At 33.5% G+C, this 25,751-nt stretch overlaps 1 protein-coding gene across 9 annotated transcripts in view; it reads left to right on the forward strand.

Annotated features, from left to right (window-relative positions):
• Nucleotides 1–2,303: 2,303 nt before the first annotated feature.
• matn4 (matrilin 4) overlaps nucleotides 2,304–25,751 on the forward strand; it is a 53,918-nt gene continuing 30,470 nt past the window's right edge. For 4 of the 9 annotated variants that reach the window (XM_056460551.1, XM_056460552.1, XM_056460555.1 and 1 more), the window contains exons 1-5: nucleotides 2,305–2,477; nucleotides 14,603–14,719; nucleotides 21,401–21,964; nucleotides 24,079–24,201; nucleotides 24,285–24,407. In XM_056460551.1, coding sequence (XP_056316526.1) covers nucleotides 14,647–14,719; nucleotides 21,401–21,964; nucleotides 24,079–24,201; nucleotides 24,285–24,407 — 883 coding nt within the window. In that variant the 5' untranslated portion in view covers nucleotides 2,305–2,477; nucleotides 14,603–14,646. Of the gene's footprint in view, nucleotides 2,478–14,602; nucleotides 14,720–21,400; nucleotides 21,965–24,078; nucleotides 24,202–24,284; nucleotides 24,408–25,751 lie in introns of all 9 variants that reach the window. The other 5 variants (XM_056460557.1, XM_056460558.1, XM_056460554.1 and 2 more) reach the window with 4 other exon arrangements.

Below are 25,751 nucleotides of genomic sequence, written 5' to 3' on the forward strand. Positions count from 1 at the left end.
ATTCTGACTCCTGTTTAATCTTTAAACAGATCAAAAGTACACACCTCACAAATTAGCATTCAAAAAAAGTGAGTCTTCAGGGATACTTCAAATACTTTTAAAGATTCTGTGTAACAGTTCAAGTGTTAAAATTACTTTAGAAAGTGCTGAAATTAACATTAAATTGCCTTAATCTTTCTGATATTACAGTAATATATTTAACTTGAAAAGGGACAAAGCCGAAAAGAAAATGAATGAATGAATGAATGAATGAATGAATGAATGAATGAATGAATGAATGAATGAATGAATGAATGAATGAAGTAAATGATGACATGATAATCTGTTTTGTCATTATTCTGATTTTGATTTCCCCCTACACTTTTAAATAGTTGTGTTACTCATTTTATAACTTGTCTTATTATCACTCATGCTGTATTCATTCGTTTGTGTTTGATTCATGTAATTAATAATACATGGCCCCAGTTACGTTTTGAGTAGATGTACCCTTTTCTATTTGTGCATTGCAATTTTCTGGCAGTTTTAATTTCCTCTTATTAGGACCCCACGGATATAAATGTGCTGTTTCCCAGCAGACAGAAGTTGAATTGAATTAAATTGAAACTTTCAATAAATCCCAGAGCTTCAGCTGTTTCAGTCAGTCTGCTGGGGTTTTTGTTTGAGCCATTTTCACTAAAACACAGGGTCAAAGGAGACACTGATGTTATTTCCCACTTTGAGCGCATTAAGATGGTATTTTTGTAAGTCATTTTGCAGCTGACATAAAATTTCAGGCAGTTTATCATGCTATGTTTAATATTTAAAAATAATAATTATAATAATAATTTATATCACACCATGCTTTTAAAAACAACCTATTTATTATTTTTCACTTTGCATATTAATTAAGATTGATTTGTAAATAACAATGTGTAAACACAGCAAACATTTTACATAATAATAAATAAATCATTTTAAATAAATAAAGAAATAAAATTATAAATACATTAATAAATAAATAAATTAAATGAAACAAAATAATAATAAATAAAATAGCAATAAACAAAACAGTAATACATAAAATAAATAAATAAATAAATAATAAATAAATAAAGATAAAACAAAATAGTAATAAATAATAGCATAGATAATACTAAAAATAGCAATAAACAAAATAATAAAAACAAACAAATAAATAAACAAAGATAAAATAAAATAATAATAATGTAGCAATAAACAAAATAGTAATACATATAAATAAATAAAAATACAATAAAAAAGTAATGAAAAAGCAATAAACAAAATAATAATAAACAAATAGATAAATGAACGAACTAACAAACAAGCAAACAAATAAAATTATAAAGTAGCAATAAACAAAATAGTAGTAAAACAAATAAATAAGTAAATAAATAAATAAATATAAAACTAAATAATAATAAATAAAGCAGCAACAAACAAAATAGTAGTAAAATAAATAAATAAATAAATGCAGATAAAACAAAATAATAGATAAAGCAGCAATAAACAAAATAGTAATGCATAAAATAAATAAATAAAGAAATAAATAAAGATAAAAAAATAAATAAAGTAGGAAAAAAACTAAATAATAATAAAATAAATAAAACAAGATAAAACAAAATAATAATAAATAAAGTAGCAATAAGCAAAATAGTGATACATAAATGATTAAAATAATAAAGATAAAGCTAAATAATAATAATTAAAGTAGCAATAAACAAAATAGGGATACATAAATGATTAAATTAATAAAGATAAAGCTAAATAATAATAACTTAAGTAGCAATAAACAAAATAATAACAAACAAACAAGCATATAAATAAATAAATAAATAGCCTAGCTCATGTAAAGCATGTTTTCCAGGTCTGTAAACGACATCATATACTTGTCATATACATCATACTTAAAAGCACAATCAGTAAACCTACATGATCTAAAAATACACTTTCTCATCTTATAAGCTGCATTTTAATTTTCCACGTATTTATTTATATGTTTGACGACTAACGCAGACACTATTAATACATGCTCAGCAGATAGATACACCACTGTGTCATCTCTAAATGAATAAACACTGATAAAGTCAGTTCTGTTTGCACTGCTGACAAAAATAATGCCACTTGAAGAGCTCGAGCATCAATCGTGGACCAAATGAAAACCGCAAGGAATTTCTGTAGGCTCGGTGTGAGTGAAAGAAAGCGTTAATGTTCTTTCTTCTGCAGCCCCCCAAAAAATTCAGCCTGCTCTTCCCATTTCGGACGGGGGTGGGACCTACATTTTAAACGTGCCCTGCAGATTTAATACCTGGCCAATGTCTGGACTGTTCACTCCACGCCTGAATAATCGACTGGAGAGGTTATAACTCACCTTAAGGGACTGTTTGACTCTTAATAAGCGCCGTGAAGCATTCCTGCGTCATTTTTGTCGTATTTTGGATACTCCTAGAGGACAGAATATACCTGTGCCTTTACCTGAGGTGAGTAAAACACGCGTCTGATGTGTACAGGTGAGAGTCCGTCGAGTCCACGATGGAAAGACCTGGAAAAGTAAGATGACAGAATATATGCTGAGTTTAATGGTTTTAGAATGTTAGCTGGGAAATTGAGCGAAGCTAATGAAACTGTTGGTTTAACAACATGGAGTGATCGGATAAACATAATAATAATGTGAACTACATGGTGAATAAGCTGAGGATTTTTTAGCTGAGGTTACATTTTAAACGATGGTATTTTTTTCACAGTAGTTTTCCCTCAGGAAATACAGTTTACTTAGGCTACTAAAACATTATGCTTCAATGTTGTTCTTAAAAATACCATGTAGTGTAATATTGTGTACATGGTGAGAGAGCGTGAGAGAGAGAGAGAAATAATGTTTTTATTTTAATTAGGTTATAAAAAACAACTGAGACTCAAGCATATGCGTGGAAAATGATGGATGTTTGTCACAAAATTAAAAAAAATCAATAAATAAAGTATATACTAATGATTTGATTAATAATATGTAAGATTGTAATTCAAAACATATGTTCGTTATTTTTGCAAATCGCGCGTTTTTTCCCGCGAAAATTGAGCACTACTATAGTATAAATCTATTTATTCCACTAGTATGCAGTAGTGTATACTCGTTATAGTATACTAGTCCTGTCAGCTATCGAATTAAACCTTCTCTCACTATGCAATGCTCTCAAATTGTACCTCCATTTCAAGATTTATGAAGTGGTCTGCAACATATTTAATTTTTTTGTTTATTATTTGACAAGAATAATGAATTAAAAACTATTAATTCATTTTTGTTGTGATAATTGCATTAGCAAATGACAAGAATGCAGCATTCTAATGTTTTAACCTTGCATATTTGATGCTGACTTTTTTTTACTATATTTTATATCAGGTTTGCTTCATTTTATTAAACATTTCAATAACTATGGCCTAGTCTACTCTAAGAGCTAAAATAAAATAAATATTTATTAGCATGTATTAGGCATGGGCCAGTATAACTTCCTGACGGTATGATAACCTCGATTAAACATACCACAGTATCACTGTATTGTGATTACTGCTGTAAAAACAAATATTTTTAAATGTCTGTGAAAAAACAACAACTGTTAACCCCATTGAACACACTATATTTTATTTTAAGAAACATTTATAATATTTTGAGGCAATAAATCTGTCAGGCTAAATAATTCAAATAAATTGTTGAGTTTGTCAGTCTTCATTAGTTTCAATAACAAAGATTTCTTCACAACACATTAAAAAACCCTTACATATACCTTTTTTTGTGGTTTTAAAACCTTAACTTTTCCAAACCATGATAACATTGAAACCGGTTATCGTCCCATGCCTAGCATGTATACCCAAATAGAATGAATGATATACATGGAAATATGTGCAAATTACAAATATAATGATAAATATGTTCAAATATGACTGCACAAAAAAAAAAAAAAGTGGCCATTTTTGCTGTATTTCGACAAGAATGTTGTATACAGTATATGTCATACATTTTATATAGAGTTGAAGTCAAAATTAATAGTCCTCCTAGGAATTTTTCCTTCTTTTTGTAAAATATTTCCCAAATGATGTCTTTCAGAGCAAAAAAAAATTCACAGTAATTCCTATAATATTTTTTCTTCTGGAGAAAGTCTTATTTCGGCTAGAATAAGCAGTTTTTAATTTTTTAAAACCATTTTAAGGTCAATATTATTAGCCCCCTTAAGCAATGTTTGTTTTGATTGTCTACAGAACAAACCATCAGAACTAACCTGCCTAATTAACTAGTTAAGCCATTAAATTGAACTTTTAGCTGAATGCTATTATCTTGAGAAATATCTAGTCAAATATTATGTACTGTCATCATGGCAAAGATAAAAGAAATCAGTTATTAGAAATGAGTTATTAAAAGTGACTGGCTGTGTCTCAAATCCCAGTGAGCTGGCTGCCTGAGCGTCATTTCCGCAATGCTGTCTAGGTAGGGAGCTCACTAGGTTTTGGAACAAAGCCAGGGTTAATACGTTAGGTGCGCAGTGGTTGGCTGGAGGGCAAAACCGCGATTAGTAGCGAAGCGTCACATCTGCTTTCAATCCCACCTTAACAAGAAGCTGCTGTTAGTTAATCTAAGTGTGCTCTGAAGCTGTCAGTCAATCCTGTGCCGCTTGTCATTTTCCTCCTCGTCTAATATTCCTGTCTTCTCTCTTGCTCCCTCACACTGGCCTTTTCTTTGGTCTGCCTGTGTTTCATGTCAAGCTGAGAAATATTTACACTGCGCGGCTTTACCCCCATGGAGATCCCTTTGGGCTAAAGTTGGGAACTGGAAGGCTTAAACGGACTTGCAAAGATATATATACAGCAGCACACTGAAGAAATGTGCTGTCGTTCTTCTTTTTTTTACTGCCTGTCACCCTTTATCACTGGTCTGTGCTGCTGTGGCTGAAGGATATGGTTGTTGTTGGTTTAGATTGCTTATGCAGTGCTGTCATCATTTTAATCTTTCACATGCACAGATTTCACATACTTACAATGATGATGATTCCTCACTGTATCTGCTGTTGTGTTTTAACTTTTACTGTCTTGCACTGTCAGTCTTTGGAGTTTTTGTTTTCATTTTTAAATCTTAGAAGTAAGGATGCAGTGATTATAGATTTTGGTTGTACGATTATACTCTGAGGAATCACGGTTTTACGGTTATCATGATTATTCAACCCAGACTCATTTTGAAAACGTACTGCTATATACATTTCTGGAGAGTGCCAAATATGTCCCAGAAGCTACGTTTTTTGCATTGCTGTTCTCGCATAAATCCACCAGAGGCCGCTGTTGACCAACTAACAGACTGACTGACTGACTGACTGACCTATTGACTGACCCACCCTCCTCCTTCCCTAAACCCAACCTATAGTGTTTTCAAAAGCACAGATTGACTCGCGAAAGCGCGAAAAGGAACGGCGTCATACTGCCCCGTTGCATTTGTTTTAAAGATGAAATGCAGCCATACGTACTTCTGGCTACATAATTCGCAATCTCCAGAAATGTATATAGGGCTACATTTTCAGAATGAGCCCATGTTGCGATTATTATGGATTCATTAATTTCAAAACACTACTAGTTTAGAAAATCACATGAAAACTCCTTATATTTTAAAGTGTTCTTTATTGCTGGTCAGTAACAAATTAATACGGCACAAAATAATAATAAAAAGCAAATAATAGATTATAATAGATTTATTAAAAATAAATTGTAAAAGTTTTTGGTGTTTAAACATAAACAATAATTCTACACTGAAAATAAAAAATAAAAATAAGAATAAATAAAAAATTGTGTTTGTCTAATGTAAGTCTAAGCTACATATAACTTAAGTATTTCCATTTTAAAGAGAACAAATGCAGTCAAAGGCTGCTGAATGTTTTTTCAGCACCACTTTTGATTAACTATATCAGGGGTTCTCAACCTTTTTCACTTCGGAGCCCACCTCCTTCTCCGAAATTATTACTATTATTATCTTATTTTCTTATTTTTCAACAGCATTTTATTAAAAAAAAATGAAACATATATATACGTGTGGTTTATTTATGAACTAATTTCGAGAGGATCACGTGCTTATGATCAACACGGCTGGCTCCTCATTAGCTCCGTAATGTGACCCATCAGATAATTACGGAAGCATTATAAATAACCTGAGTTTTTCACTCCAGTTATCTTCGTCTTGAAGCTTCCCCCTCCTTCCACCCCTACTTCCTCCCTCTTTTTTCCGATAGAGCGACACGGTGGCCCAGTGGCTAGCACTGTTGCCTCACAGCAAGAACACCGCTGGTCCAACCTCCTATCAGGCTGGTTGGTGTTTCTGTGCGGAGTTTACATGTTCTCCCCGTGTTCACGTGGGTTTCCCCCGGGTCCCCCGGTTTCCTCCCACCGTCCAAAAACATATACCATAGCAGTAGATTAAACCAAATTATCACCGAAAACAACCCTAGTTTACACTTCTCATGCGGTGACAAGCAGGGGAGTTCTCGAGACCTACCTGAGCTCGAACTCCCCTCTCACCCTTCTAACGGGAGGGAGCCACGGGCTCGAGGATATTACGACAGCATGCCAAATACGCTTTATTAATTATCAGCTAAGTGTGAACTCTTGAAATAAATATATATATATATTTATAGCTTTGAATTGGACTGACTACTATTCATCTATTGATCATATCCATTAAAAATAAACAAAAAAAAAAGTAAAATACAGTTAAACACTCTAAGTCTGTTGAAACACATCGATCTGAAGGTGGTTGCTTTGTAGGATATTATTGGAGTTGGCTGACAGTAGCAAACAGCTGTTTACTAAAACACCACAGAGTCTCGCTAGATCCGCCTGTATGGGCGGTATTATCAATTATAAAACACTCGCACTTGTGTAATAAAACATTACAGTATTTTAAAGAGGTTACACAAAGAGTGCATGCATAGTTTGTGAAGCAAAAGAGATGTGCGACTCTGATACGAGTCGCAGACGTGAGGGATGCGCGAACTGGTTATAACTCCAATCACTGTTACCTTCAAATTTGTATTATGTTTGCTTTATACAGCTGAACATGTAGTCCTAGTTGACGTGCAGCGGTTGGAAGTGCAGCCACGGTTAAGTCTGTATTTTACAGTGAGTCCGAAGTAATCAATAACAGAAAATGGGAAATGCCATTATATTTTTGCCATTATATTTTTATATAAACATATTTAATAATGAAATCAAATAATTATAGTACAATAATTAAGTTAATTTGAAGCTATTTCACGGCCCACCTGCAGGAAAGCTGAGGCTCATTAGTGGGCCGCAGCCCACCGGTTGAGAATCCCTGAACTATATTACAAAATTGTTTGATATTTTTAATTTGTAATTTTTTCTCTTAGGAGTAGAAATGTGTGTATGAAGCTGATCGGTCAGTTCTTGTCATGGGACTCGCGGTGCACTTGTGGCATTCTGTCAACTAGGTGCGCATTGAAAGTAACGAGATACGTTTTGTGAACAACCCTTAGTTAATAGCCCTAGCCAAAGTTAATCCAGTGGTATTAGTGCGTGTGTATTAACCTCAGTGTACAAGCTTGAAACTTTAAACTAGCGCACAGTTGGCTAAACTTTGTTTAGTTACAGCAGTTTGTTCTGTGTAGAATTGCGGTGTTGAGAAGCCTTACAATTAATTAACCATGACGAATTAAAGCGAATTGAACGCATTGGCGCAGTGGGTAGCACAATCGCCTCACAGCAAGAAGGTCTCTGGATCGAGCCTCGGCTGGGTAAGTTGGCATTTCTGTGTGGAGTTTGCATGTTCTCTCTGTGTTCTCCGGGTGCTCCGGTTTCCCCCTCAGTCCAAAGACATGTGGTATAGATGAATTGGGCAAGCTAAATTCTCTGTAGTGTATCTGTGTGAATGAGGGTGTATGGATGTTTCCCAGTGATGGGTTGCAGCTGGAAGGGCATCTGCTGCATAAAACATATGCTCGATAAGTTAGCGGTTCATTCCGCTGTGGCGACCCCAGATTAATGAAGGGACTAAGCCAAAAAGAAATGAATAAATGATTGAATTAAAGCGCAGTAAATAGTGAAATCAGTTAATCGTTGCATCCCTACTTAGAAGCTAAGGAAATCTGTGATGAATAGCTTATTAATTATAAACATTAATATTATTAGATATAATTTATTATATTATATATATGTGAATATAATAATAATAATATATTTATTATGTGATTATGGCTTTAAATGCCATATAATGCCATAATCACCTGATAAATTCATTATTGTTATCATTATTATCGTTGTTATATAATTTTTATAGAATATTAATAGTCATTTCTTATTATATTTTATTTACTTATTTTATTTTATTAATTTAAGTGATTAATAGTCAGGAAACGTTTGCAAATCCTTAATACAAACCTTCTTTTTTGTGTTTATTTTTGACTAATTAAATTAATTTGTTGCACAATAAATATTAAATTTAAAAAACATATTTTTATTTTATTTTATTTATAGAATTATTTTTAGTTAACAGAATAGCTGGCCAAAATTATGGCATATTGTAAATCTTTAAGAAAATGCCCTATTATTTATTTAAAAAATGCCTAACATTATATTTATTTATAATGATATTATAATTTATTAATGATAATATATTGTAATACATAGCATTTATAATATTATTTATTATTAAAGATTACTAACATGAATGTTTTTTCATTTGTACTTATTTAAAATCCATAAATACAAATTATACATAATATTATATAATAAATAAAATATGATCATGTAAAATAATTGTACAGTTTGCCCACCATTGTTACCAAACTCTCAGCACTGACCTGTTTCTCTGTCTTCTTTCCTTTGGTCCTGCATGGTGATCAAGTGTGCATCAGCCACTTTGCAAACTTCATAAAGTCCTTTACAGTGCCATACGCTTCACTATTATTCATGCTGCCTGGTTTTACTTTAATCTCTTTTCTTATGAGGATTGTCTGCCTATCAGAGTTCTGTTGTAAAAAGACCTCTTCAATCCCATTTCCAGTAATTGTGTTATCAGCCTCACAGGAGTATTTGTAAACCTATATGTGTGTTTGTTTTCAGAGATAGTGACCTGTACTCAGGTGCTGCATTCCCACGCCTCCATCCACGTGGCAAACTGTTTCTGATACAAGTGAACACAGAATGAGACATAAAGCTCAACAGAAGCAAATAATGGTGACATTTAGGAAGAAAAAAAAACAGACACCCTATCTGGCTTTTAAGTTACTATAACAGCAAACAGGAATCGCTGAAGAGCTTAAGCGATTTTACACAGCTTGTTACAGTCACATGGAGTTTGCATTATGTTTCCAGATGCATAGTGAAATATGGAGCTACCTACCTGGGGTTTACTAAAATCTAAGACTAAAACTATTGATAAAAAACATCTTTGTTAACTGAAATCACATTATACATAATAAGTTAAAAACTCTAACTTAATTAAATGAACAACAGTCACTGAAAAATGAAATGAAATAAAATAATAATTAGCTCAAATGTTTAAATATTAAATTTGACATGTGAAATTTAAATTTGACATCTAAACGTGGCTGTTTAGAGAAATACCTGTAGATGGCGCTTTTACAACCAAACACAGTCAAGCTCATGATTGTATACAGTGTACAAAAACATGTTTAATCCTCATGTTTTACCACATACATCATCTTTTTAACTGCAAGCATTATTCTTAAAAAAAAATATGTTTTTATATTACTGCTGAGCAAAGATTAATAATCACATTCAAAATAATGTGAATAATTCGTTTAAAATAAAAGTTTGTTTTGACATTATATATGTGTGTGTTATATATATATATATATATAAGTATATATATACAGTATATATAAATACACACATGCGTGCATATATTTGAGAATGTTTATTTATATTTAGATATAAATTATATATGTATATGATACAAATTATATATAAAAATTATATATAAAAAACTTTACAGAATTATTTCGTATAGTTTTTGTATCACTTATACATAATAAATATATTTAACACACACACACATATATCATGTCAAAACAAACTTTTAATTGGATGCGATTTATTAATCTTTGCCGAGCAATACATGCATCTTTTAAATTCATATTTTTAATAGGAAGCTTTACAATAGTATATTTGTGCATATACATTAGATTAGTCAGTACTGATGCCAAATCTGGAGCTAACAAAATAACTTACAATAACGGTCCAAAAGCTAGTACACCCAAATTTATATGTTACAGAAAAATATTACAAATTTTAAAAAGACAAAAAAATCAAGAGAAGCAAAAAAATTGAAATTTTTGTTGAAATTTTGTAGGTTGTATTTTTTTTTTTTTGCAATATTTTGCTCGAATTTAATCGTATTATCTTTTAATTTCTAGATGTTATTATTATGAATATATTTAATGAATATATCTGTTTAATAAATCTGTTTTGTTTAAATGCAGCAAAATACATTGCCTACAATATATTCACTGAGAAATGGAGAGAAATGTTCATTTTCAGAATGGGGTGTTCTCAATTATGCTGAGCACTGTATATATATATATATATATATATATATATATGTATATATATATATATATATATATATATATATATATATATATATATATATATATATATATATATATATATATATATATATATATATATATTTATTTATATATGAGCAATATCACATTAGTAGCAGTGCAATGTGGCTGTATATTGGCACTGGTGGGAGGTGTGTGTTGGCACTAGGCGGTAGGCGTCCCATATATTAAATATCTAAAAACTTAGCAGAAATATGTTTACAAAATAAAAAAAAACTAAACTTAAAATAGCATAAACATTAATAAAACAAACTGAAACTAAAGTGACATTTATAGCAAATTTAAACACAGTATTCAAATAAAAAGTAATAAAAAATGCAAAATTATAATAACCTTGGAGGATACCTGTTTGTTAAATCAGCAATTCTTTTTAATAAGGGCCTGTGTGGTTCTTCGAAGCCAGTTTAATGGAAATAATCTCCAAAACTATCACATGAATGCAAATGGACTGGAACAGCAGCTCTTTATATGTCTAGAAGAGTTGGTCTATAATGCACTGTAAAGATGCCATTGGCAGCCGTTCAAAAGCCGGTGCTAAATTCTCTGTGAACGTTAAATGCCCGCTTTAATCTTCTGAATTTATTGGCTTTCTGCCTGTATGATGTGTGTGTTCAGTTAAGGGCCACCACAGCTTGTACGCACACACTTAAAGCCTAATGTACACATATAGCACAGAAGGCTCCATTGTATTAACACACAGGGGACTTAAGTCTGCTGTTTACCTGTGAGCCACTGAAGCTGACAGTTATGTGCAGTCTGTTTATCAAGGTTTACGATGGACACTGATTATAGAGGTTACTAGATGGGTCTCTAACTTCATTTTAATGTGAAGCAAATCTTTTCCTTCGTTCATTCATTCATTCATTTTCCTTCGGCTTAGTCTCTTATTGATGAGTGGTTGCCACAGCGGAATGAACCACCAACTATTACGGCATATGTTTAATGCAGCGGATGCCGTTCCAGCCACAACCCAGTGCTGGGAAACACCCTTACATTCTTACATTCACACACACTTATACACTATGGCCAATTTTTGGTTTTGTCCAATTCACTTATACCCCATGTCTATAGACTGTGATGGAAACCGGAGCACCTGGAGGAAACATGCAAACTCCACACAGAAATGCCAACTGGCCCAGCTGGGACTCGTACCAGCGACCTTCTTGCCGACAGTGCTTACTACTGAGCCACTGTGTCGCCCAAATCTTTGCAAAGATCGCATTAAAAACAATTTTTTTATTTGATGCTTTACATCAGGTTGTTAGAGCAGCTCACTGTAGTATTGGTAACCTAGCAACCAACAAGAAACAAGGTAGGTATAATGTAGTCAGCTGATTAGTCATGTGAGTGCAATGTTTGCTACATTAGAGATTATTCAGCAAATGCGTTTTCTCCTCTCCTTATTTTCATGAATCCTTCTTCACACCACTTCAACTTCACTCTCAGTCCTAAACCACTTCAATCTAGCATAAAAACTTTGTGAATTGAGGGATTTTTATTAAAAATTTGCTCTTCACTTGTTTATAATGTGATACTTACACGCATTAACACAGTGTGATGGAAATCTAGCTACTGTGGGAAAGGATTTGATTAAGTGGCACTGTATTGGGATGTACACTCACCGGCCACTCTATTAGGTACACCTTACAAGTACTGTGTTAGACCTTCTTAATCCTTAGTCTTAATCCTTTGTGGCATAGATTCAACAAGATACTGGAAATATTCCTCAGAGATTTTGCTCAATTGGTCAAAGATTATGCTCAATTGATACTAATGGGCCCAAAGTGTGCCAAGAAAATATCCCCCACACTATTACACCACCACCACCAGCCTGAATCATTGATACAAGGCAGGACGGATCTATGCTTTCATGTTGTTGATGGCAAATTCTGACTCTACCATCCGAATGTTGCAGCAGAAATCGAGACTCGTCAGACCAGGCAACATTTCTCCAATCTTCTCTTGTCTAATGTTGGTGAACTTGTGCAAATTGTAGCCTCAGTTTCCTGTTCTTAGCTGACAGGAGCGGCACTCTGTGTGGTCTTCTGCTGCTGTAGCCCATCTGCCTCAAGGTTGGACGTGTTGTGCATTCAGAGATGCTCTTCTGCATACCTCGGTTGTATCGAGGGGTTATTTGATTTACTGTTGCCTTTCTATCAGCTCGAACCAGACTGGCCATTCTCCTCTGACCTCTGGCATCAACAAGCCGTTTGTACGCTCACTGGATATTTTCTCTCTTTCTGACCATTCTCTGTAAACTCTAGAGATGGTTGTGCGTGAAAATCCCAGTAGATCAGCAGTTTCTGAAATACTCAAACCAGCCCGTTTGGCAACAACCATGTCATGTTCAAAGTCACTTAAATCACCTTTCTTCCCCATTCTGATGCTCAGTTTGACCTGCAGCAGATCGTCTTGACCATGTCTACATGCCTAAATGCATTGAGTTGCTGCCATGTGATTGGCTGATTATAAATTTGCGTTAACGAGCAGTTGGACAGGTGTACCTAATAAAATGAGGTGAGTGTATATGCTAAATCTTTATACATTTAAGATAAAAAAAAACATGTTTCTTTTTTATTTTTGACATGTTTATGCTTGTGTCTCATGGTGATAGATTGAGACTTGCAATATGCATTGATCTTGAAATGGTTTGTTCAGGGATTCAATCTTTCTAAAACGCACCTTTCTGAAATCCTGCTCTGTTCTGATTATTCAGATGATTGCGCAGTTTTGATTGGTCTACTGCGTACACCGTGTGTTGGAAACCAAAATGTTAGAACTTCAGCTTTTCCTCAGCACAGAGACCAGATGAGATGCTTAATGTTTTCATGGAATTTAATTGCTTTAAATTGAAGGCATTACACTGCAAAAAATACTTTTATTACTTAGGTTTTTGTGTCATTTTTAGTCCAAATATGTAACAAATCTTAAATCAAGAAGCATTTTATAGACAAGCAAAAATATTGTCTTGTTTTAAGAAATAATAAGTCAAAATTAAGTGGGTTTTTTCTTAAAGCATGCAAAATAATCTGCCCGTGGGATAAGTAAAATAATATTGTTTTCCCTTTTGACATAAGATTATCTTGTTTACCCCATTGGCAGATTATTTTGCTTGTTTTAGGGCAAAACTCACCTAATTTTGCAAATTTTTAATATAATACGTTTTTTTTCTGGAAAATGCTTCTTGATTTAAGAATTTTTAGATATTTGGACTAGAAACAAGACAAAAACTTTTAAAAAGTTTTTTAAAAAAAGCATTTTTTACAGTGTAGATACTGTTGTTAAGGAGTTTTTTGAGATTTGAGAACGATCACATTTATTATTAGTAAATAATGTTTAAACTTCTACATTGTTTCTCACATAAAGCTTTCCTATCACCTTAGAAGTTGTAAATGTACGTCATATGGACTTTTGTGATATACAATTACATAAGGATGACCAAATGATGGCTGATTTTATGTTTTTATTATTTATTCGTAAAAGCATATACTGTATATAGCTGCAATGCTGTTTTTAATAAACCACAAATAGGACTGCAGTACAGCGCTAATCTTTCTGCCCGTTTATCTGTTGTTGGGTTCAAAGACAGTAAAACCCAAGCCAAACCATGACACACTCCGACCATTCTGATAATGATAACCCCTTATCAGTCTTTTGGAGAGGCAGACCCTTTTGTGAAAGCCAAAGTGACTGACAGCATGTCGTTTACAACTCCAACGTCCCAGACGCTGTTATTTTCCAGCAATTACTTCACACAGCTTTTGAACTCAGAGCCTGTGGTGCTGCGATCGGCCCAAAAAAGTCTATTAACTCTTCCATGTTAACGGCCTGTTTAAAAAGGGCTGCTGTGGACCATCTGTTTGGTGTCGCCGTTTTATTGCGAGCTCAGACTGGAATGTATGGCTCCCATTTTAAAGCACACATTTCGCCTGACCTGCAATTTTTCTGTTTCTTTTCTTCTCCACCTACAGCAACTGGGGTTTTTGTGGTGAGATTGGGCCTTTGTCGACGAAACATGACACGTGTGTTGGTGTATGTCAGTGTGCTATTAGCCGTAATGGCTGCAACGGAAGCAAGGCCTAAATCAGGTTGGTTAAACCACCATCATAACACTAATAAATCAATCTTGAAGGTACTAGACACTACCTCAGAGTCTGTCCACTTCATTTTTTGTGGTGGCATAATTAGGTTGTAATTGACAAACCAGATAACCATTGTACTATATATTTTTTATCTATAAAACTGTAGTGATAGTTTGATTCTACGTATATTTGAGACTATTTGCACACTGTAAAAATATCTGTTAATTAACAGTATTTTGTGATTCACAAGTGTTTTTCATTTATTTTTGGATGTGAATTGCGTTATGGGACATTGATCTCTGCGCTGTCGAATTTTTATGTTGAAAATTTAACTCTACGGTTTAACAAAGAGACTTTTAGTGACATTTTAGTAGTTAATAGTCGTAATAAAATGAACAGTGTTGGGGTTAACGCATTACAAGTAATGCAAGTTACATAATAATATTACTTTTCTAAGTAACGAGTAAAGTAACGTATTACTTAAAAAAATTAAGTAATAATATTTTAGTTACTTTTTAAAAAATTTCAAAAATTAACAAAATTTTTTAGTTAATTTGTTTTAAAAAAAATAAATTGCTGAATTAAAATAATTGTAGTCGTGTTGAATCTCACACGCAATGAGAGAATGCAGGAACAGACAGAAAGGAAGATGGCAGAGCCCTACATTTCTGCGATGGAAATATTCTCTTTATTTTGAACACATGGAAGAAAAGGAAAAGAGGATTATCTGAGTGGACAGTGATTTTACTTTTTAATAAGACAAAAAGTACAAAAGTAGCAAACGCAATGCTTTAAACTATCATTAATCCGTATATATGACATGTAGAGCTCTGGGTCAGGAAGTTCTCTGAAGAAAACATTATCCTACATTAATTTATTATGTTTTTTTTAAGGTAAATGAAGGTTATACGGTGTATTGTTAATTGCAGAGCTCCGATATTTAAAAAAAAAGAGAAGAAAAAAATCCTCTGCAAGTTCTGAAAGAGATCAAGCTTCAGCCAGGTCAGAAAAAGTAACGCAACACAATACTTAACATAAAAAGTAACGCAACTAGTAACTTTTTTAGGGAGTAACTTGTTATTGCAATGCATTACTTTCTAAAGTAACTTTCTTTAACACTGATAATATATAAGAAATAATATAAAGAAGTCTGAAAAATACACTGTAAAAAGTATGACCTAGATCTAACTTATAAAAAGTGAGGCAAGTGGCTGCATCGGACGTTTTAGATTGAATCAACTTCCAGCCTTTTTTAAGTATATTAAACACTAAAACTTTGCTTAAAACAAATGTAACAAAATTAAGTTGAGCCAACTAATATTTCTAAAATTACTCAAATCAGATAAACTTACTTTTTTTGTTAAACCTAACTTATTTATACATTGCTATATGTTGCCTGAACTTATTTTAATTAGGTATTAAGAACTTAATTATCTAAATAAAATTAACCATGCATATGTCATTTAAAATGAATTCAATTGACTTCTGGCTGTAACCTCAGAAAATAAATCTTCATTTTTATATTCTAAGCACACTATACAGTGATTAAGTAAAAACAGATAAACAGACTTTATACGGTTAATAACAATTAAATAAGAATGGGAAGATGGATTAAAGACCATAGCATTTATTCAATGTCAACCAATGTCCCTAAAAGTGACTACAAAACAGGCCATTAATGTGGCTATACACAATACATAAATAAAAACATTAATAATGCCAGATCCTATTGAGAAATCATCTAAGACAACTCAGTAAGGAGATCTGCATACTTTGATGAAGATTTAGGATGCATAAGGTCCAGTCCCACAAAGAGTTTCTGATATATCTCAAATAATGTATACAGTTTTGATGGAAGTCGAGGACATCAGTAAGTCCAAACAGGAGCCATCATGCACATGACAGGTTTGGTAAACCTCTGACAGTCCTATGATTATCCAAACTGTGTTGGGCTGATGTCAAATTTTTCCCGTGGGCAGCCGCATGCACCTCTGATTCCACACAACTCTATTGGTGGAGAGAAAAAAGAAACAGGAGTTCAGGTGTTTGATACTAAATAATATTAAATAGCTAAATGCTAAATAGCAAATATCTTACATAAACTACAAGTCAAGTTACAAAAGTGCAGTGAGAATGATACTTGGATGAAACACCTTAGTTTATCAGTTAAAATTTACCTTAGTTAAACTTCTGTTATGTAAAAAAAAGGCTATATAGGTTATTGTGTACTTACATTATTCCAGGTGTGTTTAAGAATCAAATTCTAAAGAAAACTGATTTTATTCAGTGTAACAGTGTATGGTATTTCGGTTGCCTGTCAATCAAGGAATTATTTAAATTTAGGTATTACATTTCCAGTTTATTTTTGCAACTTACAAAGCATAAAAATGTGTATGTAACTTACATATTAAACAGTTTGAAAATGGCAAATATAAAATCTATGATTTAACTGTCATCTTCATTTTGCACCAAACTTTGCATAAGTCATAATACAAAATTAAATAAATACATTGCCATTTTACATATTACCTTGAGGTTAACATTACATTTTTGCTGAAGCTACTTTTAATTTACTTTTTCTCAAAATTTAATGTTACTGGCAAATGATAGTTCAGTGAATCAGTGTTTTCAGTTAGCTTTAGTGAAAGACTGACAGATAATAAGAAACTGCATTAGGATATTTTTTACTGTTTGTTCATTGCACACATACAAAAAATCTTCAGATATCAAATGCAATTTTATGGAGCCCACTATTGTTTGCAATTTTACCCGTGTTTTACTTACCTGCAAATAATTATAGCTGTAATCGTATCTAACGTTTTTCTTAACAAAATAATCAAAATCACTTTGGTATCTAAAGACCAAGAAAATGCATTTTAGAATGAGGTGCGTACATCTTAAATGGTTCTGTAAACATAAATGTAATTTAAGTTCAAATAAATTATAAATCTGTAATTTATTCACATTGCAGTATTAACAAAAAACTTATGGACTAAATCTCTTAAACACAAACCTTAAGCTACTTAATGTTACGCTAAACACAAACTACTGTTCCATACGTTTCTGCATTTAATATGCATCCTTAATGTGCTGATAATAACTTAGGTTAGCTAGCCAAGTTAGCGCTAGCAAACTGCACCCACCCCCCGACCGCCCACCAGAGACCTAGTTAATCCGTTCTGTAACGTTAGTTATACCTACTAAGTGTTTTAAAACTACTTTTAAAAAAATTTTCTCAGGACTATCACTTTTAATCGTTAGCATGAACTAGCGTTGGTTAGCGTTAGCCAACTTAGCTTTCCATGTGAGAGCAGTCTGTTACCTGACGTTACAGTACAATTTACAAGCTAAAACCTCACCTGCCTAGTGAAGTCGGCAGTTTAGCATGACTTTACAATTATCATTCGGCTACATTTGCAACTTACCGTGTTAATCAGATCCGCTGCTGCGAGCAGTAAATGTCACCCCTTGTAGATGCTGCGTGTGTCTGGAAAGTGGCGGGCAGTGAAAATGGGGTCACGCAGAATTATTAAAATCACGTTTGATGAACAGACCTGCACACATCGACAGCTGCTCTAATAAATTGTCTGTGTCAACTCACTTTTATAACATTTATTCTACACAATAACCACATACAAAAATATACTCAAATAAATTGCATTAGTTTTATTTAAAATATACTGTTATTTAAAAACTGATCTACTTTAAGTAAACAATAAGCAAATTGATATTTTTTGGTATAAAACAAATATAATTAACTAGATTGCAATTATTTAAAGTATATAAAACCAACTTTGTGAGTGTAGCACTTTTTACAGTGTAACCACATATTATATACCACATCTTATATACCAAGCCAGACAATATATCATTTTAAACTATTAAAAATGTTAATAAAAGTCTCTTTTTTTAATTTTTCAAGGTTAAAATGTGTTGAAAAAAAGATCAAATTCCCATAATGCAGTTCAAAAGCATAAATAAGCTTTTGAAATAAAAAATAAAAACACAAATCACAAAATATGGAAAACTGCTAATTTACAGATATGTTTTTTCAATGTGATTATAGTTTTAGATGACCCAGCACGCACTTTGATGTCAAAATGACATCAAAAATATGTTAAAATGCAAATCAGAAATTTAATTAATAACAATAAAGCTGAATTAATGCAAACAAATAGTTCAACAAAAGCATATGCAATTAATTAATCACCACAGAACTCACAAAAGGCCTGTGATTTAAACATTAATTAGTTATCATTAATGATAATAATATCTCTATGGAGAAAATGAATGGACATTTTACTTCTGGAACCAGAATTGAGCACTATGTAGCTTTTGTTCAATGAAAAGATTCTGTGGACGTAAAGTTTTTTTATGGAACCACTGAGACCAATAAAAACATAACATCATTTTGTATGTTTTATGAGATTTCTTGTATGTTAACCCTATAGGGCACTCATTGGAAAAAGTCTGGAGTGTCACTGAGGGTTATTGCAAGACATTTATGACCTAAATAAAAAAATAAATACAAATTATATTGTAGTCAATGTAAATGAACTTACCATATTAACTCTGGACTACAAAACCTCTTTAAAGTCTTATGTTGCATAGGCATATATTTTTGTATAGGTTTAATTATTATAACTTTTTTCCATTTATGCAAAAATTATTAGTAAAGATAATTTTCCACTAAGATATTTGGGAAATTTGCTACTGTAATAAATTTTGATTAGTAACGTGCATTGCTTAGAACTTAATTTGGACAACTTTAAATGCGATTTTCTTAATATTTAATTTTTTTTAACTCTCAGGTTTTGGAAATTCAAATAGTTGACCATATTTATTCATTCATTTTCTTTTCGGCTTTATTAATCTGGGGTCACTACAGTGGAATGAACCGCCAACTTATCCAACATATGCTTTACGCAGAAGATGCCCTTCCAGCTGCAACCCATCACTGGGAAACATCCATACACACTCATTCACACACATACAATATGACCAATTTAGCCTAACCAATTTACCAAAGTCTTTGGACTTGTGGGGGAAACCCCTAGTAGCCCTACTTGACCGTATTATATAAACAGTTGAAGTCAGAATTATTAGCCCTCACTTTGAAATTTTTTTCTTTTTGAAATATTTACCAAATGATGTTTAACAGAGCAAGGAAATTTTCACAGTATGTCTGATAATATTTTTTCTTTCTTCTGGAGAAAGTCTTATTTGTTTTATTTCGGCTAGAATAAAAAGCAGTTTTTAAATTTTTTATGAACCATTTTTAATGTCAAAATTATTAGCCCCTTTAAGCTATATGTTTGTTCGATACTCTACAGAACAAGCCATCATTATACAATAACTTGCCTAATTACCCTAACCTGCCTAGTTAACCTAATTAACATAATTAAGCCTTTAAATGTCACTTTAAGCTGTATAGAAGTGTCTTGAAAAATATCTAGTCAAATATTATTTACTGTCATCATGACAAAGATAAAATAAATCAGTTATTAGAAATGAGTTATTAAAACTATTATGTTTAGAAATGTGTTGAAAAAATCTTCTCTCCATTAAACAGAAATTGTGGAAAAAAAATAAACAGGGGAGCTAATAATTCAGTGAGGCTAATAATTCTGACTTCAACTGTAAATATATTATCCAATCCTAATAAAGGCTCCATCTGCCATGATTGCCAGAAATCTATGTTGGGAATTGTAGTTCGTCACAGGTCTGTAGTTCACCAGTGATCTTTCCCAACATAGATCGCCGGCAATCATGACACCATCAGTGAATCTATTTATTCAGGTTTCATATAATGCATAGATAATTTCCAAAGAATGACACTTTTGATTTGTGGTCCAGGGTCACATATGTTACCTTGCAAGTAACACTTTAGTTCAGGTCACAATTCATGCTATTAATACAGGCTTATTGCCTGCCTATTATTAACATTTTATCAGAATCAGTTTTATTGCCAAATGTGCTTCACACACAAGGAATTTGTTTTGGCTACAGAAGCTTCCAGTGTACATAAAGTGACAAGTGACAACACAAAATAAATCTGAAAAAAGATGATAATCATTAAACAGAGATGCAGTTAGACAAAAAAGATCTGGATGATGAATTGTATGTACAGATTTGTTATAAATGTACTGGTTATAAGGTGCCGTGTACAAGTGCGAATGAGAGGTATTGCACGTTTATTGCACAGTAGGGGAATATTTAACTGTTCATGAGGTAGATGGCCCGACGAAAGAAACTTTTCTTGTGTCTGGCTGTTTTTGTGCTTGGTGCTCTGAAGCGCCGACCAGACGGTAACAGTACGAACAGTTAGTGTGCTGGGTGCGAGGCGTCCAGAGTGATTTTGCGAGCCCTTTTACTCACTCTTGAAGAGTACAGTTCTTGAAGTGTAGGAAGGGTTGTGCCAATGATTCGTTCAGCAGTTCGGTCAAATATTATCTGTTCATTAGTAGTTATAAAGTAAGATCTTATTCTGCATTCCTAATCCGACCCAAAACCTAAACCCAATTTCTAGCTTACTAACCAATAATAAACAGCTAATCAGTAGTTTATTACGCTAGCAGGGTTAGTAAATGCTTTATTAATACCCTGAATTATGACCTAAACTGAAGTGCTACCTGATAGAGGGTCAAGAATTGTCATTGTGTTGTTTTTATTTCTGTCTTCCCACAGGTGAACCGAAGTGTAAATCAGGCCCGGTTGACCTAGTGTTCATCATCGACGGCTCCCGCAGCGTTCGTCCGCACGAGTTCGAGACGATGCGCAAGTTCATGATTGACATCATCCACGAGCTTGACATCGGTTTAGCGGCGACTCGAATCGGTGTGGTCCAATACTCCAGCCAAGTCCAGAACGTGTTTTCCCTGAAAGCTTTCAGCAAGACAGAGCAGATGGTCAAAGCCATCAACGAGATCATTCCTCTGGCGCAGGGCACAATGACCGGCCTGGCCATCCGCTACGCCATGAATGTAGCTTTTTCGGCTGAAGAAGGAGCCCGTCCCAATGTTCCCCATGTTGCTGTGATCGTGACAGACGGTCGGCCTCAGGACCGTGTGGCTGAAGTGGCAGCTGCCGCAAGAGAGTCTGGGATTGAGATCTACGCTGTTGGTGTGGCCAGAGCTGATATGACCTCACTCAGAGCAATGGCGTCTCCTCCGTTTGAGGATCACGTGTTTTTGGTGGAGAGTTTTGACCTTATTCACCAGTTTGGGCTTCAGTTCCAAGACAAACTCTGCGGTAAATTGTTGCTCTATTTGATTTATGCCAAAGTTAATGATTCTAGATGCTTATTAAACTTTTTAATATTTCTGATTCTGTTCTACAGGTTTCAACATCAAGCCTCAGCTCAAAGGCTCTTTTTTTTGCAATAATATTAGATATATAGTTTTGGGCTGGGCCAATAGATTATATCAAATCGCAATTATATGTATGTCGATAACAATGAAAAGCTCTGGACTTTTTTACTCTAAATTGATCTAAGAGCCAATCACACAGCAGAATTGTCCAACAATGGGTATGTAGAAGTGTGTTTATATTAGAGATGCACCAAATTTTTGGCCACCAAAAATGATCAGCCACCGAAAATAGGTTATGTATTTAATGGACGCACTAATTTTTGGTTTCAGTCATTGTTGTGGTACTCTTCTAAATCTGGAAGAATTAACAACTGCTATTGAAATATAGTATATCATTACTGTTCAATATGGAAGAGAATTTATTTAGATCCACACTTTAAAACACACTGAACTGAGCTAAACTGAACTGAACCTAAACACTGTTTCAATTTACTATAATCTGAAGCTGCTTTGACACAATCTACATTGTAAAAGTGCTATACAAATAAAGGTGAATTAAATTGAATTGAACTGCATTTTTTGCCATATCGCCCAGTCCTAATACAGTTGCCTTCATTTCAAAAGTTTAGTGTCCATAAGTTGTTTTAATTTATTTTAATTTTAAGTTGTTTTTGAGAGAAGTCTCTTTTGCTCACCAAATTTGCTAACCAAAAAGTTATTTATGTATAAAAATGTTATTGCAAATAATTTATTTTGAATGTAATTAATTATTATTATTATTTAAAGCTGAATTTTCAGCGTCTTTGCTTTTCTCATGATCCTTCAGCAATCTCTCTAATGTGATTATTTGCTGCTCATTTCGGATAATTAGCAATATTCATTCATTCATTTTCTTTTCGGCTTAGTTCCTTTATTAATCTGGGGTTGCCACAGCGGAATGAACCGCCAACTTATCCAGCATTTGTTTTATGCTGCGGATGCCCTTCCAGCTGCAATCCATCACTGGGAAACACATACACACTTATTCACACACACACATACACTATGGACAATTTCAGGGAGAAGATGCAAACTCAAACCAGCGACCTTCTTGCTGTGAGGCGACAGCACTACCTACTGCACGACTGCATTGCCATAATTAGCAATATCTAAAACTTAAATGCTTCAAAAGCCCAAATACTTTAATTTATAGAACAAAAGAACACAGAAGTTGTTTCATCAACAAAAATTTGATTGCACTTTTGTGGAGGTTAAATGGACAGTTCAACCAAAAAATAAAGTTTTGTCACCATTTACTCACCCTTTAATTATTTCAAACCTTTGAGTTTCTTTCTTCTATTAAACACACAAGAAGATATTTTGAAGAAAGCTGAAAACCTGTAACCATTGACTAACATAGTATTTGTTTTTTGCTAAAATGGAGGTCAATGGTTAACAGTTTCCATTTTTCTAAACATTTTCCTAAATATCTTCTTTTGTGTTCAACAGAAAAAAAGAAACTAAAACAGGTTTGTGGCAAGTGTAGAGTGAGTAAATCATGACAGAGTTTTCCTTTTATTGAAATTTTAGTAGTTTGAAACAATATATTGTATAAGAGGGTGGCTCAGTGGTGGCTCAGCGGCATGATGTGTGGGGTTTGCATGTTCTCCCAGTGTCTGGGTGGGTTTCTTCCAGGTGCTCCAGTTTCCCAAAAGACATGCGCTATAGGTGAATTGAACTATCTAAATTGGCTATAGTGTATGAGTGTGTGTGAATGTGAGAGTATATGTTTCCCAGTACTGGGTTGCGGCTGGAAGGGTATCTGCTGGAAAACATATGCTAGAATAGTTGGCAGTTCATTACGCTGCGGGGAACTCTGATAAATAAGGGACTAAGCCTGAAGGAAAATGAATGAATATTGTATAAGAAATAATTTAATGAGAATCAAGTCTGTAGAATAGCAGAAAAGTGCTGGCAGTACCAGGTTTTACCAGGTTTTTGTACTGTAATTTACAACATCGATCCAGATAATACATCACGTCTACATGGATAATACATCATGTCTACTTTCTGCAGGGATGGACTTGTGCCTGGAGTCCGATCACGGCTGTGAGCACATCTGTGAGAGCTCGCCCGGTTCCTACCAGTGTCTGTGTCTGCCTGGTTACACACTCAACGAAGACGGCAAGACCTGCACACGTGCGTACAAATTACACACTGTACAAGTATGGCATAATTACCACTCCAGCGGCGCTCAACAGGTGTGTGTTTGCTTCCTGCAGCCATTGATCTGTGTGCTGAAGGGAAACATGACTGTGAGCAGATCTGCATTGCCTCGCCGGGGTCTTTCACCTGCGACTGTAACACGGGCTACACACTCAACGACGACAAGAAGACCTGCAAAAGTTAGTCATGAACAATAGTCATACTGTAATTGAATAGAATAAAAATGGAAATTCTCTCATTATTATTTTTACGAGTTGGTTTTCTTATGTTGAACACAAAAGAAGACATTTTGAAAAATGCTGGAAGTCAGTAGCCTTTGACTTCCATATTGAGAAAAAAAAAACATAAATGCTTTAGTTTAAGTAACAGTTCACATCATTTACTACTGGCTTATTATTAAGTATGAACTGTTTAGATCAGGGGTGCGTTTCCCAAACAACCACATAACTCACGGCTGAACTATCATAGTACAATTCATGGATTTGGAAAAGAACGATGTAGTGATGAGGATTTCCCAAAATCGTAGCTGCTATTCGCAGATCTATCGTTTGAACCACATTAGTTATAACATAAATGTCCATAATGACTCTCTAAACGGGGCGTAGTAACAACTTCTTTAGAGAAAAAAAAAACATTATTTTTTTGTGCAAATTATATTGTTTTACACGCTCACGCATTTAAAAAAAATCCAAAATTAGTTTTGGTAAAAACGTGCACTCGTTTTCCATATTAATTGAAATATATGTAAACGGCACATATATGGCCTGTGTTTCCTTTACAAAAATTATTGAGAACATTACTTATTCTATCTAAAACATAAAAACCACTTAGTTACACGTACTATAATTTCATATATAAATCATGTAAAGGCTATTAATTAAAAAAAGAAAAAAATCCTACTTCATAATAATAATTATTATTATTCATTTATTATTATTATTATTATTATTATTATTATTATTATTATTATTAAGTAGGATATTGTTTATTTATTATTTTAAAAGTCTACTTTTCCATTCTGTAGTGGTGAACATAAGCAGGTAAGCAGTTGTGTTTGTGCTGTCTCGGGGGGGGTGGGGTGGGGTGGGGGGTGGGGGGGGGGGGGACACTAAACACAAACACTAAAAATACTTTGAAACTAAATTACACATAAGGGAGATGACTTTAATATTTTCTTAATCATTCAAAGTTTAAATGTTGGATCATTCTAAATGAATAGGGCATAGGGGGGATAGCTGCGAATAGAACACAGCCAGGAACTATGTTTCTAACTACAGCTCTAGAGGTTTAAAAGTTCTACAGCTCAAAAGTTTAACTCGCAGTTTGCGAATGTTCGTTGGAACGATGGATTTGGGAAATGCCCAATCAACGAACTATGTTTGTAACGATGCAACTTGCGACCTTAGTTGGCTAATCATGGTTTTCGGAAACGCACCACATTTACAGATGAATGTACTATGAACATGATATACAATATACAGATTTTAGCACTTATAAAGTATAAAGTATGATCTTATTTTACA

This window comes from Danio aesculapii, chromosome 6, assembly GCF_903798145.1.
Source record: "Danio aesculapii chromosome 6, fDanAes4.1, whole genome shotgun sequence".
In the NCBI taxonomy this organism is placed as follows: domain Eukaryota; kingdom Metazoa; phylum Chordata; class Actinopteri; order Cypriniformes; family Danionidae; genus Danio; species Danio aesculapii.